Source organism: Sinohyriopsis cumingii, chromosome 2 (genome assembly GCF_028554795.1).
Source record: "Sinohyriopsis cumingii isolate HCF-2022 chromosome 2, ASM2855479v2, whole genome shotgun sequence".
In the NCBI taxonomy this organism is placed as follows: Eukaryota; Metazoa; Mollusca; class Bivalvia; order Unionida; family Unionidae; genus Sinohyriopsis; species Sinohyriopsis cumingii.
Genome location: NC_142962.1, coordinates 95578792 through 95599209, shown reverse-complemented (window position 1 = coordinate 95599209; position 20418 = coordinate 95578792). Strand labels below are relative to the sequence as shown.

The 20418-nt window shown below is 36.0% G+C and overlaps 1 protein-coding gene across 1 annotated transcript in view; it reads left to right on the top strand.

Annotated features, from left to right (window-relative positions):
• Nucleotides 1–20185, top strand: part of LOC149805416 (WD repeat-containing protein 26-like) — an 89675-nt gene extending 69490 nt beyond the window's left edge. The window contains exons 13-14 of the mRNA XM_089949977.1: nucleotides 6162–6338; nucleotides 9360–20185. Coding sequence (XP_089806103.1) covers nucleotides 6162–6338; nucleotides 9360–9400 — 218 coding nt within the window. The 3' untranslated portion in view covers nucleotides 9401–20185. The remainder of the gene's footprint in view (nucleotides 1–6161; nucleotides 6339–9359) is intronic.
• Nucleotides 20186–20418: the final 233 nt, after the last annotated feature.

Sequence of the window (20418 nt, the reverse complement as noted above, 5' to 3'; positions counted from 1 at the left end):
CGACTCTTAAGTCATGTATCCAGTGTACCGAGGGGTTGCTCGACAGCGAGGACACGGCTTAGGAGATATGTTAAAATCGGCCTTTCGTTCGGTGGCCCCGGTGTTGAAACCGATGGTGACACGCGGATTGCACGCCTTGAAAGATGCGGCACTGACGCAAGGCAAAGAATTTCTCCAAAATGTCATCATCGACAAACAAAACCCCAAAGAAGCCTTCATGAGGGCAGGCAAAAATGTCTTGCTGCAAACGGGCAAAGACATTTTAGGCCAACGAGAAACACCTATAAATGCCCTGCACGCTACCGAGTCAGGCATTCAGCAAGGACAAGGCAGAAAGAGACGACGAAGAAAACACCCTTTCACCAGACTTCAAGCGAGAAAGGCCAAGAAAAGAAGAACCGTTCGAGACTTAGACGTTTTCGATTATTGAGAAAAGAGACAAAAAAATGATGCACCGAGAATCTTGCGCTTGTTCCAAGACGGAACTGGATCTGTTTGCCATGCCCCCCACGATGATGACGATGCAAGAATCCCAGTGGGTGGAATTTCACCCCGTCTCCTCACTGACCGATTCCGCTCCCATCGAGTTTGAAATCAAAGGACAGCCCGAAGATTACATCGATCTGAATAGCAGTTACTTGTACCTGAAAGTCAAAATTCTAGATAAGACTGGAGGTGCTTTAGACGATGAAGCAGTAGCTCCCGTCAACAATTTCATGCATTCCTTGTTCAGTGGAGTGGACTTGTACTTGAATAACAAACTGGTCAGTAGCAGCATGGATACTTACCCTTATCGTGCCTACCTGGAAAATCTCTTGACGTACGGAATAGATGCCAAGAACACTCATCTCAATGCCTGTGTGGTATGGGAAGCTGACGAACCTACCAAGTTTGAAATATTGGAAACTGATGAAAAGAAAGACAACAATGATGGATTTGTAGAACGAAGAAAGAGAATCACGGGAGCCGACACAAGTTTAGAACTGATGGATCGTTTGCATTTGGACATGTGGTTGCAAGAAAAGTATTTGCTGAACGGGGTGGATGTCCGCCTGAGACTGAATCGTAGCAGTGCCGCTTTCCATTTGATGGCTGATAGTGACGGTTACAAAACCAAAATCCTAGAAGCCAGACTCTATGTACGCCGTGTGGAAGTGTTACCTAAAGTGGGAAACGACATCAGTCAGACGTTGAGCAGAACGACTGCCAAGTATCCCATACGACGCGTGGAAGTGAAAACCTTCACCATTCCCAAGGGACAGCGATCCATGATCGAAGATCATCTGTTCCAAGGACAGTTACCCAAACGTTTGATCGTTGGTATCGTCGAGAATACAGCCTTCAACGGAGCTGCCGAAAAAAATCCTTTCTACTTTCAACACTTTGGCGTGTCCAAGATCGAAGTCAGTCGCGATGGCAAGACCTTGTGTACCCGACCTTTCGAACCTGACTTTACCAAGAAGAATTACTTGAGATCGTACTTGTCCCTGTACGAAGCCACCGGACAGTTAGGAACCAATACCAGTCACGGTATTACGTACGAGGATTATGCAGGAGGCTACGCTTTGTGGGCTTTCGATTTCACTCCAGACCAAGGCAGCGACGAGGGACATTTCCACCCTACAAAATCCGGCCAGATCCGTGTGGAAATTCAGTTTAAAGACCGAGACCCTGATGAAACGGTGAACGTCATCCTGTATGCAGAATTCGATAATACCATAGAAATCAACAGTTTGAGAGAAGTCATCCTAGATTACTAGAAACCATGGAAGACTGTTATCCCTCTTTACCTAGTGGAGAAACTTTTAGTGTTGGATTATTGTTAAAAATGTTAGAGTTGTTGTTGTTTAGTGTTAAGTGATTTTTGAATAAAAAATGTCGTGTTTTGAAAAAAATGTCTTTGTCTTTTGTTTAGCTATAAGAATGTTGGATTGATGCTCTTTCATTTCTTACTATCCCTCTCATGACACTCACTAAACGTTGCGACTCAAAAACCGTGTGGGGGATGTTTTCCTTCACGTCCGTGCTTTGACTTTAAGAACCGGGTTGTTTCCAGTCTAACCATCCATTGTCGACTCATCCTCCTAAGAAGATGTGCTCCAAACTAGCTAAACTCAACGAAGCCTACGTGAATTTGCATAGGGTCAGACACAGTCTGATACCGAAGCCAGAAGAAATAGAGAATGTGAGAATGTTAAAAATCACTGAAGACCTGATAGAAGAGCTCTTCAGAGAAGAAATGAACAGGGAAAAAGAAGAATGGACAGAGAAGTACAGACTTCAGAGACAGCAGCAACAACAACAACAAGAGCAGCAGCAGCAACCTGAAGCTGACAGAGGCTTTGTCGATTGTCGTATCGACACCAAAGAGTTCTTCTTCTCTTTCCGAAGAAGCAGACCTATCGCCAGAAAGTCTATCCTCAGAGGACATCGCATTCTTAGAAACTAAAAAGAATGCCATAGCAAACAAAAAAAACAGCCCTTTTCAGGGCTACCCAATACTCTAGAAAAGAAATAACGATCGATTTGCCAATGTGTGTAGGTAGAGTAGTGTGAAAATAAACACTAACTCTTTATTGATAGTGAGAGTGTATGTGTTTGTGTGTTTGTGTTTGTAAGTGGTTAAGTAAATTGGTATGGATAGTAGATTAAAATGATGTCTTTTTTTTTTGGTGTTTGAGGTGTAAATTTGGGGTTAGATTGGATTGCTTTGCGTATGTGGATAGTCTATTGAAGTGATTTATAAAAAAATTTAAAATAGTGATGGGTAGCATAAAAAGTGAGTGAGTGTTTCTTTTAGGTCCGCGCGTTGTTGTTTTTTGGTCATGATGTAGGTAAGATCAATTTTATGTTTTAAGGGGATGTTTTCCTTCACGTCCGCGCTTTCACTATAAATTGAAACTCGTTCGGCAGTCCAGCTACCCTTGTTGATTGATCAACACCAAAAATGAACACGAGACTGGAGAAACTGTTGGAACTTCATGTGCATCTGGAATATGCCAGGCGCATATTAAATGAACTGGCCGCGGAAGCCATTGTGGAGGAGGGAAGGATAAGAGAGGAGGAGGAAAGAAGAAACAAAGAAGAGGAGGAGAGAAGATATAAAGAAGAAGAGGAAAGAAGATACAAAGAGGAGGAGAGAAGATACAAAGAAGAGGAGGAGGAGGAAAAGGAGAGAAGAAGAAGAAATTTCAGAATCCCAGAGAGCGAAAATTGGGATTCTGAAGCGACATATCCTGCCTCTGCTCTCTCCCCCAAAAAGGTAAAAAGTAACTGGGGGACAAGATGTATATGTGGCGCCAGGCCTGGAAGGTGCCACCATTAACCAGGTGTCCATGAAGTTCCAAAAAAAACAGCCCTTTTCAGGGCTACCCAATACTCTAGAAAAGAAATAACGATCGATTTGCCAATGTGTGTAGGTAGAGTAGTGTGATTATAAACACTAACTCTTTTTTAAGATAGTGTGAGGGTATGTGTTTGTGTGTTGGTGCTTGTAAGAGCTAAGGTATGTTTGTGGAAATAGTAGATTATGGGTTTCTTTATTGTTTCTTAGCGTAGGTGAAGAGTATAGTTAGGGTTCTGTAAGCGCTCACATACGATTGTGTGGATAGTAGATTATGGATTAGTTTATTGTTCTTAGCGTATGTGGAGAGTATAGTTTGGGTTTTGTAACCGCTCACGTACGATTGTGTGGATAGTAGATTATGGATTTGTTTATTGTTTCTTAGCGTATGTGTTTGTGTGTTTGTGTTTGTGTTTGTGTGTTTGTGTTTGTGTTTGTACCCGCTCACGTACGATTGTGTGAATAGTAGATTATGGATTTGTTTATTGTTCTTAGCGTATGTGAAGAGTATAGTTTGGGTTTTGTAAGCGCTCACGTAAGATTGTGTGGATAGTAGATTATGGATTTTGTTTATTGTTTCTTAGCGTATGTGGAGAGTATAGTTTGGGTTTTTATTATATGAAATGAGAAAGTATAGTTTGGGTTTTGTTATATGAAATGAAAAAAGTAGGGGGATGTTTTCCTTCACGTTCGCGCGTTGTTTGGTCATGATCTAGGTAAGATCAATTTTACGTTTTAGGGGGATGTTTTCCTTCACGTACGCGCTTTAAGTATAAGAACCCACAGTATTCGTCGTTCAAACCATTCTGCAAAGAATAAAAAAAGAAGATGGCTTCTAACCAAATGGACAAAATACAAACATTACAAGACGTTTTAGACAACTTAGGAATGATGGAGCAGATGTTAATAAGACTGGTTGAAGACCGTTATTCCTATAGTCCCCATCGTGTAAAGATGGAAATTAATAACTTAAAAAAGGTAAAGGACAAGATTAGTGGTGTCATGAAAGAGATAAAGGAGGAGAAGGAGGATGAAGAGGAAAGAATAAGAATAAGCAAATGGAACGAAAAGATTGAAAAAGAAGAAGAAAATGAGAAGAGGAAGAAAGAAGAGGAGGAAGAGAAGAAGAAGAAAGAAGAGCAGGAGAAAAAGAAAGAGAAGAAGAGAAAGAGTGTTGGAGATAAAATAAGAACTTGGTGGAGAAAAAGAAGAAATTAGAAGCAGAAGAAGAAGAAAACCCAAAGGCCCTTTTCAGGGCCAGCCATATTTCTCGAAAAGAGATAGCCTTTCCATTGCCTACCCTTTTTTAAATTTAAATTTAAATTTAAATTTAAAAAAATTGAAAAATAAAAAAATCCCATATTCAATTCCCCTTGTCCCTAGACAGACCCAAACTCTATTCCCCATGTTCAATTCCCCTTGTCCCTAGAGTGACCCACGATTTTTCTCCATGTTCAATTCCCCTTGTCGCCAGAGTGACCCACGATTTTTCTCTATGTTAAATTTCCCTTGTCGCCAGAGTGACCCACGATTTTTCTCCATGTTAAATTTCCATTGTCGCTAGAGTGACCCAGGGGTCTCTGTAATGCTAATTCCCATTGTCGCTAGGGTGACCCCATTTACTACTGCTATAGTTGTTAATAATTGTTATTTCTGTGTCTGTTACAGCCATTTTTAAAGGTTGTTCCATTTAAATTTTACCCCTTAGTGATAGAAGATTTCATTTTTAGTGGGGTTGATGGGAGATGTGAGGGGGATTTTCTTTCCAAGCAGGGTCTTGTTTTATCCTTTTAGCTTGGTAACTTGTTTCTTTATCTTGTGGTTATTTGTTTCAAACTTATATAGTAGATGGTATTAGGTTTCTTTTTCTATAAATCATAGCAAGAGATTGCTTTTGAAGCTATTTGGGATTATTATATATAAAAATAAAAAATCTAGGCCACCCAGTCTGAAAATTAAATGATGAGTCTCAGCACTAGAGTATGACCTTTTCTTAAACTTAACCCCAGCAGAAACACGAATTTCAGAGGCTGTTTGCCTTTGCCGGCTTGTATGTTGAATGACCAAAACCCAACATCATTTGAGCTTGAAGGTTAAGTCATTGTTGCTTACTTTTGGTGTCATGACTGCATGTAACAGTATCAGAGAAATGAGCTAATTGCAGAAATTTAGCATAATCACTACATTAATTTGATGGCAGTAAGTTCTAAAAGAATACTTATCTAGTGCTCTGGGTATATGATGCCACTTTCTAACCACCCTGGAACTTTTAGTCCTGATGTACATGAGCCTTAATGTGATATAAATGAACCAGTTTAGATTCTCAATCATGACAGTTAGACTTTGTAACCCTTTCTGTTACATACAGAAGATAGCCCAGCTCTCAGTAGCTGATGGTCTGGTTGGGAGTGGGTTTTGACCGCACACACAGGTAAATCTGGATGGTATTCAAGGATGAATGTCAGAGTAAGGGGAGTGGAGTGTATCTTCTACACTTTGCAACCCCTGCTATTACAAATCCATAAATTAACATGCCACAACATCGAAGAAATACAGCTAACAAAAAAAAATTAGTCTTTCAATGACAGTACTGATCCTAACTATGATGAAAGAAGTTTATGCCGTTAGCATGTAAGACTAAGAATTTGTATATCTTATTTTAAATCCTTTGTTTCCTTGAAATTTGAGACTGTTTGGTTTGTAAAATTTACCTCCATCCCCATTAATTGTATTATTTGTGACATCACTGAATATAGTTCTCTGATCTCAATTTATTTGTAACATATTTGAAGCAACAACGTGGCATTTAAATTTTCAGATCACAAAGTTTATATCTGGCATATACAAAGAGAAAATCCAATTTCAATGCTAGAAGGACATACACGAACTGTAAATAGTGTTCATTGGAACCCCAAAGTGCCTAGTATGTTAGCCAGTGCTTCTGATGATGGAACTGTGAGAATATGGGGACCTGCATCTGAAGGCTCAAGATTAGGTCTGTATAGAGTATACTCTGTGTGCATGCAGGCACACACATGCACACACACACACATACACACACACACAGAGTACATGCATGCATTATATCCATATACATTTTCTTGCATGTATGGGTACATGAGGGAATGTACAGAGATCATCCATAATTAAGTTTTCACTTTTGCAGTTCATTGAGATTTTTGTAGTGAGTGACAGTTCTGTAGATAATTATTATTTTACAGGTGAAATTACAATAGTTATTTTCATTTTCTGGAGAATTGAAACAGTTCTTTGAAAGCATGGGAACATAATGATATGGTTTACATGCATGTACGTACAAATGGGCATATTTATGTGTACTGTCTTTGAACTTCTCCAACACCAGTAAAGCTGAACATATGAAACTTATATTAGTGATGGTCCTCTGGCTGTAGGTTGTGTAAATAATCTTGGAAATGTGCTCTGATACCCATTATGAGGAGGGGATTTTTACATTAGTTTCAGATAACTCTTGAGTTGTTTGTTTCACAAATCTGAGAATCAAGGTGTGGTCAATGACCTCATTGTTAACACATCAGAATTTAACCACAAATCTTGTTGTACCCTACAGGGCTTAAACAATGGGTGATTAAAAAATCTAATGCAATTCCCACCCTGTTACCACATATTCACTTATTAGGTATGGACAGACAAATTTATACATGCAACCGATGTTGACCCAGGGATTCACCCTCCTCCCAAGGACTTGGTGCATGGATAATAATTTATAAAGTATTGAGTATCCTGTGACCATATATACACATGCTGGGCATGTAATGACAGATTTAAAAATGTAACTGATACTGGTCTCAGGGTTGATCCCTGCCCACCACCCCAAACGGGCCAAAATTTGGAAGTTATTGAGATCCTCACCCTGTAACCATGTATTACTTAGCAGACATGCAAAACCAAATGCAGTTTGGGAAGTCCTTACCCTCAGATCTTCTGAAGAGGCAGAAACTTTGGGGTGTAGGTCAAAAAGGGGAAGCATGGGTATTTAATGAGGTTTTTTATGCTACATTGTTATCAGGTTTATCAGCTCACCAGGGCCATTATATGGTATGGCTTTTTGTCAAGCTGTATGTAATTTATTGTGCATCATCCATCCATTCACTGTTCCTTTTAACAAATTCTTCTCAAAAACCTGCTTGACAGATTGCACATGATTTTACAAAGAGCATTTTGGCCTAAAGTCCTTTAGAATTTGTTCATTGGATGTCAATCATTCCTTCAATATGACCACCATTACTGAAAATCGAAAATCCTTGAAATGATGACTTCTCTAAAGTCACTCAGAATTTTTCCAAATTTGACAAAAAGTATCCTGGCATAGAGGGTATTTGGATTCACACAGATGGTGCTGATCTGCTGATGTTGTAAAACAGCAGTCCATCGGACTTCCGACTTTTAAAAAAAATGGAAATTAGAAGTATTTCCCTGCAATCTCAGAATTGTTTCTTAAGCAAAGTTAAAAATGTCAACAAACATATATGCAAAATTATGTACAAGCTATGTTATTCAAAGCCTAGTAACACTTTTGCTCTGTATATGATATAGATTGGAACAGCATGTAAAGAAAAGTTTGTGATCCAGTGCTATTTTACCTCTAAACTCGAGTACACTTCCAGATAAGTATCAAAGTCCCAAGTCCTAAAGTCTAATCTCATTCGGAAGGACCGCTTCGGTGGCCTAGTGGTTAGAGCATCTGCCTTGGATGCAGGAGGTCGTGGGTTTGATCCCCAGCCAAGTCATGCCAATGACTTATAAAAATGGTGCTAACAGCTGCCTTGCTTGACGCTTAGCATGAAGAGGTTAGTGTTAGGACTGGTTGGCCTGGTGTCAGGATAATGTGACTGGGTGGGACATCATGCTACATGTCTGTGGCATGATGCCCCAGTGCTAGACATCACTATAAACTGCCACACTGCAGACATTGTAACGATATGACTTAAAAATTGTTAAAGCTATGTTAAAAATAAGCAAATCACACTCACACACATTCAGAGGAGCTTCACCTTATTGCTTGGAAAGAGACAGTTGCAATGTTGTCTGCTTCAAGCCTTGTTTAGTGAGATTCGATATTTTGGATGTAATGATTGGCTAAAAGAATGTGCTCATGCATATTGCACAACTGTCCCTATACCATAAAGTTGAATTAGCCACTGACTACAACACTAAAATGCAAACCGAACTGCAGCACTCATTCTGCATCACTGTACATAACAGACAGTCAGCACAAGTCATGAGTTTGTTTAACTTTCTCATTCATTGGCAAATCCAAAAAGCTGCAGGAACCCCAAAAATGATTAAAATGTACCCTCAGCAAATAAGAATAAGCCAAACAAGGATGCAAAGTATGATGAGTACCCTAGGGTGTTCAACACTGGAAAGCAATTTGCCATGGGTCAGATGTGACCAGAATACAGGAAATATGTTATTCAACCTTTTTAAAGTTCCCTGATTTATCCAACATGTTCAGCACCCTGTACCATGGTACAACAAAATTAAAGGTTGGTTGGACTTCAGTTATATTAATCTTGAGTCATGTGACAGTGAAAACAAAGATAAGAGAAAAAGAACTGTGTAAAATGATGACAATCTCCCAGATCAAGCATTGGCTGAAACTAACAATGCAAAATTTCCCCTTACAGTTTATTGAGACTCTTCAGGTAAATAATGAACAAATGAAATAGTTTGTCTTGTGGGAACCTTGGTGGGCAAAAGAACAAAATTATTAAATGAGTTTCATAAACTGTATTTAGAGTGAGCACATTGGTAAGATCTAATTCATACCATGATGAGTAATACTTGTATTATTAAAAAAACCCACATCAGATTAATGTTGTGAAATAATGGTACAATACATTTGAACATCTGGGTCATCACACTTACCTTGCATTATGCCATGATATCATTATGAGACAGGTTTATTAACCTTCATAAATGATCAGTCATGCAAATAATACATGCTTCTTAAACCTTATCCTTTCTGTTGCAGGAAATGGTTGTTTAGAATCTGGGAGGAGTACACCCGTATAACAAACAGCAGATGCCTAGATTTTTAACTTCTTGAAATGCACATCACTACTTTAATCTCAGTCAGGAGATGTTTAGTTGAATGTTCAGTGGCATTAAAATGAGATTTGCAAGATTTATTTAGACTTATTGTCTATTGTAAAGTCTCAGATGTATGGCTGGAAAAAACTTGAGTAACATTTTTTTAGAGTGGCTGCATATAAGATTTGACTACAGTTGGTAGCTTGAGGCTAGAAATCATAGCTTAGTTTCAGTTTTATGATGTACAGCTTGGAAAAGACTAAATGTTTAACATTTTCCATCAGGTATAGAACAGACTTCTAAATATCACATTTAACATGATGAGTTATTTACTGGAGTCCTGAAATAATGTGGGAGGTTTCATTTAAGTCTGTACAGATTTTTGAAAGCATTGGATCTTGTGCATTCAAGAGACTAATCATATATTTAATCATTTCAACTCAAGAGGGGTTTGGAGAGAAATAGCTAGGTCATTGAAAAAATACAATAATGCATTAAAATGACAATTAACATTTGTTAAGAATGATTGTGAAGACAAAATAATATATAGATAAAAGTGGATATTAGAGAGATCTAACAGTGACAATATTGGTTTAAAAAAATGAACAGAAATAGGAGTTTACAGCATGCAGTACCAATAATGTGTTATATTAGTCCAGGCATAAAACTTAGTTATGTTTGCAAAAGATCACGAAAGAATGATGGCAGTGGTCATGGGGATTTAAGATATTTTTGGAAAGACTGATTTAGGCATCAGGGAGAACTTGGATAATTAGGAGTGCAAATGATTGAGTTTGTTTTTGTAAACTGTGAATTCATTTATTTTTTAGGGTATCAGTTTTTGTAGCTTTTCAAATGATAACTTTGTCAGTACAGTGTTTCTTCCATGGCAAAGCCAATGTGCCAGCCTAATAAACTTGCCAGATAGTTGGGGGTGGGTTTATTATCAGACAGAAGCATTGCATAGTAAATATCTGCCAAAATGTGGTCAGTATTGGAGATGGGTTTGTCATCAAACATCAAACATCAGTTTATCATCTGACAAATATATGAATTAAAAAATAAATTCATGGATTGGGAAAGGGATCTGGTCATTTCCACAGAAGGATCATTGTTGTTTTGGTTTTTAATTCTTGTAGTTTGTGGCAGGCACAGAATCCTCCAAAATTTGGTACCCCACAAAATATAGTGAATTCACAGTATTAGATATGTTTGGATTTACTATTGCTTGTAATTTTTAATTACACATGGTTTCCAGTTAAAATCTTTTAAAGACATAAGGATCAACAGAGAACATTAGATGCATTGAAATTTAAATACTGTGATATAATGTACCATGATGCACGATGTAGACAAATGGAAGAAAGCATAGATTAGCAGCAGCTTGTAAAGTCAGATTAAATGGAATGGATAGGCATGGTAAGTTAAAGCATGCAAAATCTAATAAAAAGTTCTAACTGACAAAAGGAATAATAATGACAGAAATTGTATCAATAAAACTATTTGTATATGAATTATATTTTACAGAGGAATAGAAATTGTTATAAAGTAGAACCTCCCTTATCTGAATATCTGAATTCTCTGGTGGGCAAGAAAAACTATGTTGGCACAAGTGATCATCCAAAGGCAAACAGTAATTCAGAGGGCAGTTTATTTCAGTTAAGAAAAGTGTATTGATGAGTGCAAATTCAGGCTTATTTGCTGTTGTCTGCAGATTTTCATCTTTAAGTTGCTGATGTATACCAGGAAAACATACTTTTGAGATTGTTTAAATGATGTTAGTACAAACTGTTTTAACAAAGGAGCAAGAAGGGGCCCAGAGTGGCCGAGTGGTCTAAAGTGCTCACCGTTCCGGATCACTGCCATCTCACCTCTGTTTGCGTGGGTTCGAGTCCAAGGCTCGGCTAGCGTGGGTATGTGGGAAAGCCTGCCAGTAGCTTCTCATGGGTCGGTGGTTCTTCCCTGGGTTTTCCAGAGTTCTTCCTCCACCAGTTATACTGGCCACCATGTATAGCCTATCTTGTGCTGAAAAATGGTGTTAAACCCTAGAACAACAAAAACAACAAAGGAGCAAAAAACTGTAATTTAAAAATAAACTTTTATTAGTTTAATGGGAAAATATCAGAATTATTGTTTATGAAGGAAAATAAATCAAACTTGATTAATTTGAAAGAAAAATTTTCATAAAATGAAGTATTATGAAAGAAAATACTAGTTAATATTGATATTAAGTTGAATAAGCACCAAAATCCAGAACAAACATTAATTTGTACAACTCTCAATTGTAACACTAATGAAAAAATATCTTTGTTTTTAAGGGCACAGTTTGGCAACTACTTTGGAAATCCTAGTGCCAACTTAGAGAAACATGTTAGATGGAGTTAGAATGAGCGTGTTTGAATACACTGAGGACATTTGTTATAGATAAACCAATGATCCATGTGAAAATGGTGTATATAATTCAGAATAGGTCAAGAAGCAATTTTAATTATTTGCATCCAACCAAGACAGTAACAGCATAATTATATTGACTAGTGATGGTACTTGCTATGTAAAATATGACGGGTATTGACACATATATGAGCTATTTACAAAATTTATTATTGATTGAACAAGGCATTTGATGTACTGTCATTTGTGGAATGCACATGTTACTTGCTGGCTTCATTTTAAGGTGAAAATTGCAAATTAGTAATTACCACACAAAGTCAAAGGTGACATGCTTGTTGTTTGGAATTATAATGTGTATTACTTATACCAAGAGCAGAAATGAGTGAAGTTTATCATGTTCATGCACTCAATTTAGACATTTTATGTAAATATGATACATACATTTGTACGTCCATATTCAATTAAAGACTTGAATGTAACTGAGAAGAGGAAAGATACAAACTTAGTAATAAATTTTGTCTGTTTACTTTGTGATTTTTATACAACTGCCAATATCTTGTCATGATGGCATTCCATTCATTTGTTCCCTGTTTCATTTCTGGATAATATCTTCGATTCTCCACCATTTGCTGTAATCATTAGCTTTTATTTGGATTAAGGTATATTTTGGGATCAAATGTGAAAGGGCAGTGTCACTGTGACTGAAAGGAGAAAATTGGTTTCTGCACAGTAACTTTAGTTCCACATCACAGACCTGGAATAAACATTCTGGATTGCTTGCACTTGGAGTAAGGTAGAAGTCTATTGATTTTGAGGTCAAAAGGTCAAAGGTCAGGATTACTGAGGTTGAAAAATGGTTTCTGAACAAATATTGAAGTTCTTGAACATGTACTTTCACCAAAGTTTGTGGATGGCTTAGGCTTTTTGTAAATAAGAAACCTGTTGATTTTGGGGTCAAGTCGGAGTCACTAGTAAAAAGAAGGGGAAAAAATGGTTTTTGCATAATAACTTTTGTTTTAGATCATATACCATGACTTAAGCTTGTAGATGACTTGCATTAAGGTATGAAAGAGAACACTTGGTGTTTGGGGTTCAAAGGCAAAATGTCATGGTCATTGTGACACAAAGAAAAATGAATTTTGCACAATAACTGAATAAGTTCCATGATTTAACTTTGTGGATGGTTTGCACTTGGGGCATTGAAGAGACCTATATATTTTGCATCTGAAGTTGAGAGGTTGTGGTCATGATGGGTCTGATTAAAAATAAAATGGTTTCATCACATTTTAGATTGCATACCTTGTCCAAGGTCATTGTGACCATTTGGTCAATAATCTTCTGACTCAGTCATATCCTACTATGGCCTATTCAGAGGACTGTTAAACACGGGTGGGCATATAATGTACTGTTCATGGTAATTTTGTTTTTTGATACTTAATCTAGAATAGTTACATTTGCAAAGCTTGCAGATGCAAATATTTAAAAACAGTACATGAAGAAAGTCTTTTACATCATTATGTTCAATGTTATTTTGGTGTTGAAACATCCGTATGTGTTTGTTGAGGTGCATTATAGTGTATTTTGACTTTCATTAGAAGGAAGTTTTGCAAAGGAGTGCATATTTTTAATAAACAGGCTGCAAACTGTAAGCTAGCAGTAGGCTAGCACCAGGCTTTCAATCCTTGTGTTCAGGCTGCTAGTAAATGGCACTAAGTGACAAAAGCTAACAGTCAATGGATGCAGCTTGCTGTGGCAATGCATGCAAATTTTGTCTCATTTTTTATTTATCTATATAAGTCTTTCTGCCTACTTATCTATCAATTATGAATAATGGTCTATGCTGAAGAATAGATAATTGCCAGTTTAAGACATAGGTCAGTTAACATTCTCCAGTGTCTACAGAATAAAACAGTCAAACCTGTTCTAACAATGACCTTATTTGACATTCTTCTGATCTTGACAGCCACTATTATTCCCCCTCAATTTATTTTACAAAAGTTGCAGTATTAAACAGTTATTTGCTTCCTTCAGCTAGTTGAACAATAGTTTCTTCCTGTTGTAAGCAGTCACTTAGGTGTGTGTATACACCATGACTAATCTGTATGCAGATAAGCAGTTGATTTCACAAGAAAATCCTTATTTAGGTAAAGATATGCAGTGGGAATTTATATGTTTTGTGTTTATAGTCCCCATTCTCAAGTCAGTTTGTCAGTGACACAATTTTAATTAGCTAATCTCTCTTGTCATGGAGCAATTTCAGCCCTCAAAACTTATAGTGTCTACTGCATGTTAGTGAGTGATTTGCATTTTTGATAATAAGACGCTTTCTGCATTTAGCTCATCTGGCCTTCTGAACTTGAAAGGCCAGTCAGGATCTGTAAAAGAACATTAAATTCGAATTCTCATTTTGCAGTGAATTTATAATGGTTACCTCCCTTGACATACTTTGATAGTTTCTGTAGCACTTTAAACAATGCTGACTCATTTAAAAACTAACTGTTCGTCAAGATGGTTAGCTATTTTTTTTATATAGTTTTTTAATCAGTTCTGTGTTTAGATATAAGGAGAAGAAAAGACATTAAAATTTTTTAATTAATAGTTTGGTTGGTGTTTTACAGAATCGCAACCCAAGTTTATTATTTTGTGCCAAGGCAAATGGAGTAAAGTGTCTTGCCCAAAAAGCACACCATATTAGTCATCCCAGGGTGATCTAATACTAGGGTTTGAACCCACACATTTTTTGTCACTAGTCCAGTACTATTACATAAATCCTCCAAAGCATCTGTATTCTCAGTAATTGAGTATTTAAAAAAATTGATTTAAAGCCTTAAAAAAATGGTTTTGAAGTAAATCCTTCATCTTGTAGCCTTCCCCTACCCCCACTTTTTTTTGGTGTGTTGTGCTGATGTCTGCAATAAATATACTCCCCAGAAGAGTTTAATAGCATAATGTACTTTTTGAGTATGAAATCAAACCTATAAAACAATTTCTGTAAGTGTTAACTGCATAATAATAGCTTGTTGATCAATATTGTTTTAAGCTCTTCCAAGTTGCTACATAATGCTTATAATGCATAAAATCAAGTTCAGCTTACTAACATTATTTCTTTCATATAGGTGCATTGTGAAAAACTGGTAAAGCATATTTGTTGTATTGAAAATTCTATAAATCTAGATGCACAGATGCATTATGGTCTGAGAAAAAAGATGGTGACTAGATACATACCAGATGTGTGTTTTGATCAAAATGTTAGGCGGCATGTAATCAGTAGCCAATGCTTTTTAATTTGAATTTGGTTCTAAATTTTTCAAGAAATGACATGTAACATTTTTTCAAGAGAGTAGAACCAAAAAATACCTGTGCATTTGATACTAAATACTTGATGGGATCAGTGTGTAAAAGTAACTGAACAATAGTGACCTGTTAGTATTTTGATTTACTCTTCTTATATTTGGATTTGGTCTGCTATTTCTGAGATGGCCAGCTCCAGCTGCATTATAGAAGCAGCTGAGCTAGCTGCCTTATTAACATGTATATAAGGAAAAAACCAAACTACATGAAAAATAGTGTGAAATCCTTGAAGAAATTTATGAAATAAACCTTTGTCTGCCAGAATTTCTGCATAAATATTGGGTGAATATTTTGAATAGGAAATTATGCTAACTGCATGAAAATTTTCCAACAAAAATACAAAATGCTTTTAAAATTACAAGAATATAACTTGAAACTTTATTTTAAAATAAAATTCATTAAAGGAATTGTAGAATAAATGAAAGCAACAACAACATAAATAATACTTATTTGGTGTATATTTGTTCAAAAACCAAGTTCAATAAGTTGAACCTCCATTGAGAAGTCAAGTGTGTTAAAACAGTTTGACCATTTCCCTTATGTGGCTGCTTAAGACAGGTTTGACTGCATATTGATTGATATACCCAGGGCCGGTCAGTTGTTTTTTAACAACACTTTCAACACATCATGGGCTTATCATGTTGAGGAAATGGGAGTCAAGTGCCTTTCCCAAGGACACCAAAGAAACTGCAACTTTGTTGACTTGAAGTACCGACTTCTCAAATTGACAGAGTTTGCAAATTAGGGTTCAAGATATTCTTTTGCCATGTCATGCTGACAAGATGATTGATATAATGTTTCAGCCAAAATGTTGGAAGGTATTGATCAGTGAAACTCAAAATCTGTTATGCCTTTAAGGTTTGCAATAAAAATATTTATAATAGTAATTGAGAGTTCTTTTTGGACATGATACCATGAGAATTATACATGTTCATTGTTCTGATTGTAATAGTCAAATGGTGTATGGGTTTAAGATACTTATCTAGAATATTTGTCACTGAATGTTTAATTATGAGTAAAATTTGTTGATTGTGTATGAAAAAAATCAGTTTTGTTCCAGAAATTCCATGTAATCATGCTGTATGATAAATATTTTATTACTTCAGAATAATTATGATGCATATAGAACTCACTTTATTGATTGTTGCATGTTGTTGAAATAGTTAGCCCAGTGTGTACCTGTTTGTTTGCAAAGATACATTTTTATCCATACAGGTATGATTGAGTTAAGTTTTTTCCTAGCAGTAGATCTTTTTTTATTATTTATATAGACATTAGATTCATATATTAGGATCATTATTAAGGCACATGCAGATTTGATTGATTCATCAGATGTATGTTATTGAGGTTTATTTTCCTGGATAACAATTTTCATGGTTTTGTTTAAAAAACCCAACCTTTTCATGTGTAGTTAAATTTATATATTTGCTTGTTATAGTTTGCATGTTTGTAGGTATTTCATTTCATAGATAACCTCCACAAGTATGCGTAATATAGAAGACGGAGCACAACCAAAGGGTGGTCAGTAGAAAGGCTAATACAATACTACTTCGAGTATGAACACAGATCAGACAATGGTCAAGATCAGTTCCTTGCAGTGGTTTTGTCCAAGTGCTAAACATCAAAAGTAGCTAATAACATCAAGTTATGTGGTTACTGAATCACATCTGTAAATGATCTTTTACTTCAGCTGCTATCCATAAATGCCACCATTAGTACATCTAGACAATCATGGTGTTACGAGTGGTAACATGTAAGCTAGATTCACATGGAAATGTCAGCAGTCATACCTAATTTTGTGGCCTGGACATTTGTAATTCTGCAGTTAGGATTATTTACATGATTACAGTTTGCATTTACCATGAGACATGATTGACACAATCAGCATGGTGTGAGTTTTAGTAATTAGCTTATATATATATATATATATATGGTATTTAATCAGTATTTAAGCTTCAAGCATGCATAAACTGCTCTGGTGGCCTAGTGGTTAGAGCATCCATCTTGGATGCGGGAGGTTGTGGGTTCGATACCTGGCTGAGTCATACCAAAGACTTAAAAAAATGGTACTAACAGTTGCCCTACTTTGTGCTCAGCATTAAGAGGCTAGTGCTAGGACTGGTCGGCCTGGTATCAGGATAATGTGACTGGGTGGGACATCATGCTACATGTCTGCGGCATGATGCCCCAGTGCTAGACATCACTATAAACTGACACACTGTAGACATCATAGCGATATGACTGAAAATTGTTAAAGCTATGTTAAAAATCCAAATCATACACACACTCATGCATGCATAAGATGATGTTTGGTTTTAGGATTGATATTTTAATGAGAAAGTTTCCTAACTGTAATGAGAAGTATAAATGCACGTATTTATGTATGATTTATATAGATATAAATATAAATGCAAACATTTATACATGCTTTATATAGATTATTTATTCAGATAGATTACATTTGTGAGAAAATTGTAAATCAGAGTATTTCAGAGAAAGTAGCAATTTTTAATAAAAGTATTTTTAAATAAAAGTTAAATCTTTTTTTCCCATGTATTTTATTACCCTTTCTTTAATTTTCAATCTGAATGTTTCTTGTTAAAATCTATCTTTTTTCTCTCTGTCCATACTGATCTCAAATATTGATTTAAGGCAGTGAGTAAAATAAGCTTTGAACAAAATAAATGCTTTAAAATTATTTTTTTCAAAATGATTACAATAAATAAGCAGGGGTCCCGAGTGGCCGAGTGGTCTAAAGCGCTCTTCGTTATGGATCACTGCCATCTCACCTCTGTCTGCGGTGGTTTGAGTCTCAGATTCAGTCAATGTGGGTATGTGAGAAAGCTTGCCAGTAGCTTCTCGTGGGTCGGTGGTTCTTTCCGGGGTTTTCCCGGGTTCTTCCTCCACCATTAATACTGACCGCCATGTATAGCCTATCGTTTGCTGAAAAATGGCGTTAAACCCCACAACAACAACAATAAACAAGCATATATTGTGTCAATAATGAAGTTGAATCAGCAAATAAGTGATCTTTGTAGCTTGGTTAAAGTGTATCTGGGGATGGGGGCAGAATAGCACATGGCTTAACGTTTGTTGGGTCTTTAAAGTTGTGATATGGAGAAACCATGAAAGCCATGAAAATTGATACCCCATGAAAAAACCCATGAAAAAAGTGAAACTAAAGTAGTGGTTCTTTCTTTTTTGTTTGCTAATTTTCTGAATGATTTTGTGTTTGAATTTGCAATCAAATCTCACAATATTGACCAGATTGGTGTTAAATGGTTGTCAGTTTCTTAAGTTCTTTGTAGATGAGTTGGTATCTACCTCCAGTTTTCTGAAGAAAAATGTACTGCACCAAATTTAAAATGTTACAAACCTTGACAAAATAAGACCTCAACTATTTTAAGCAGGTGAAGTAATTTTAAATCTAGCTAGAAACACGATTTGTAGGAGATAATGGCCTACACAGAAATTCCAGTACACATTGTAGCCATCTTTACAAGTCATTGTAAGTTTCTGCATGGTATTATTTGCATTAGGTTCTTGCTTGCAAGTTTTTATGTTGATGTAAGGGGTGAACTAGTTAAAATGTAATGTTACCAGTTTAAACCACAGCTATTTGCTAACATGACAGATTTGCATTGGAATTTCCATCTTTGCCATCATCTATTCCAAATACTTCTAAGTGAAATCTAAAATTACTTATTCAGAATAGTTTTTCTCTCAATTCGAAAAGATTTGTTTACATTTTAATGGAGTATTTTTATTAGAAAACTGGAAGGATATAACTGATAGTGGTGAACAAGATTTTAACAATGACTCCGTTCTTTAAGAAATGTAGGTCATGGTTTATGCTGTGCAGGTCAAATTACATGAAGCATTTAATGAAGCCTGAAAATATAACTTGTTTGAGTTGCATAAATAGGAAATTCACATTATGTGTTGCTCATCTAAACAAAAATTTCTGCAACCAATTTTGACCTAATGGATCAGAAGAAAGGTACTGCTAGCTTGAAATGACAAGATTTTTGGAACATACCATACAGGGTTATATTGACTTTTATCGTGGGCTATATGAATATGTCTTGCCTATTGGACATAGGTGTCCCACAGTCTTCTTCCATCCCGAAGGAAAATAAATATTTATTTTGTGTTGTAGTTAAGTTCATCGGCTACCTACTTTTTATGTTCACTTAATGAGGGACATAATGTAATGCCTAATTTTTCACAGACTTTCATATTATGCAATATTTTCACACAAAAATAATTGATATGGTAAAGGTTTTATTCGTTGTTTGGTGCAACACAAAAATGTTATTCACTGTCAAGGCAGTTGGAGTAAAGCCACAGTAGCAGACCAGGGATGATGGTAGGATTCAAACTTTGGACTATTTTAATTGTGAGTCGGGCATGCTGACCAATGAGCCACCACTATGATATGGTGGCAGAAGAAAAAAATTGCCACACATGATTGGATTGAGATATTTAAACTTTTGTGGAGTAATAGGGACTTGGCAAACCTCATCTCCAACACAAAGCTTGTCCCCTCAGCTGCAGCTGCCAAGTGATTGAGTGTCAGCAGTGACCAAATGAGTGCTGGTTTAAACACATCAGCTAATGTTTTTCTTTGAGCATGGCACTTTATTCCAGTTTCCTTGTTACTGAATAACCATCTTGTTGCCATACTGTAAAACACCAAATGAAACCTTGGATCAATTGCTCTATTCTGTCCACATGAAGATTTTGTTATACCTTAGTGACAGAAAAAATCAACAGTAGTGTGTACTCTTATTTTTGTTTCTGTGAAATTTATTTTTCTCATGTAAACTTTTGATTTTCTTCGAAATTTTATATTCTCATTACTTTTATTGTGTCCTTTTTATTTCCTACCTTGGTACCAGAGAAAATATGTACATTCTCAAATAGTATATTCTTGAATGATATCTTCAAGTTTGTATTCATTTCATTTATTTTATATTACATTGTAATGAAATGATTGCCTAATTAATAAATGCATATATAACATTCTGCTAGTTAATTGTCTTTTAAATAATCAGAGTATTAGCCAGCTAAATTGTACTTTTTGTACAGAAATGTGAACATTGCAAATACTGTTAATTTTATTTTATGTGGAGAAACATGTAACAAATGAAATTAATGTTGTTGTTTTTTTTTTAATTTAAGAAGTTGAGCATACATAAGTATTAAAGCTAAACATGGCTGTCATTTTTCCAACAGCACTGGCATTGTTGTCAACA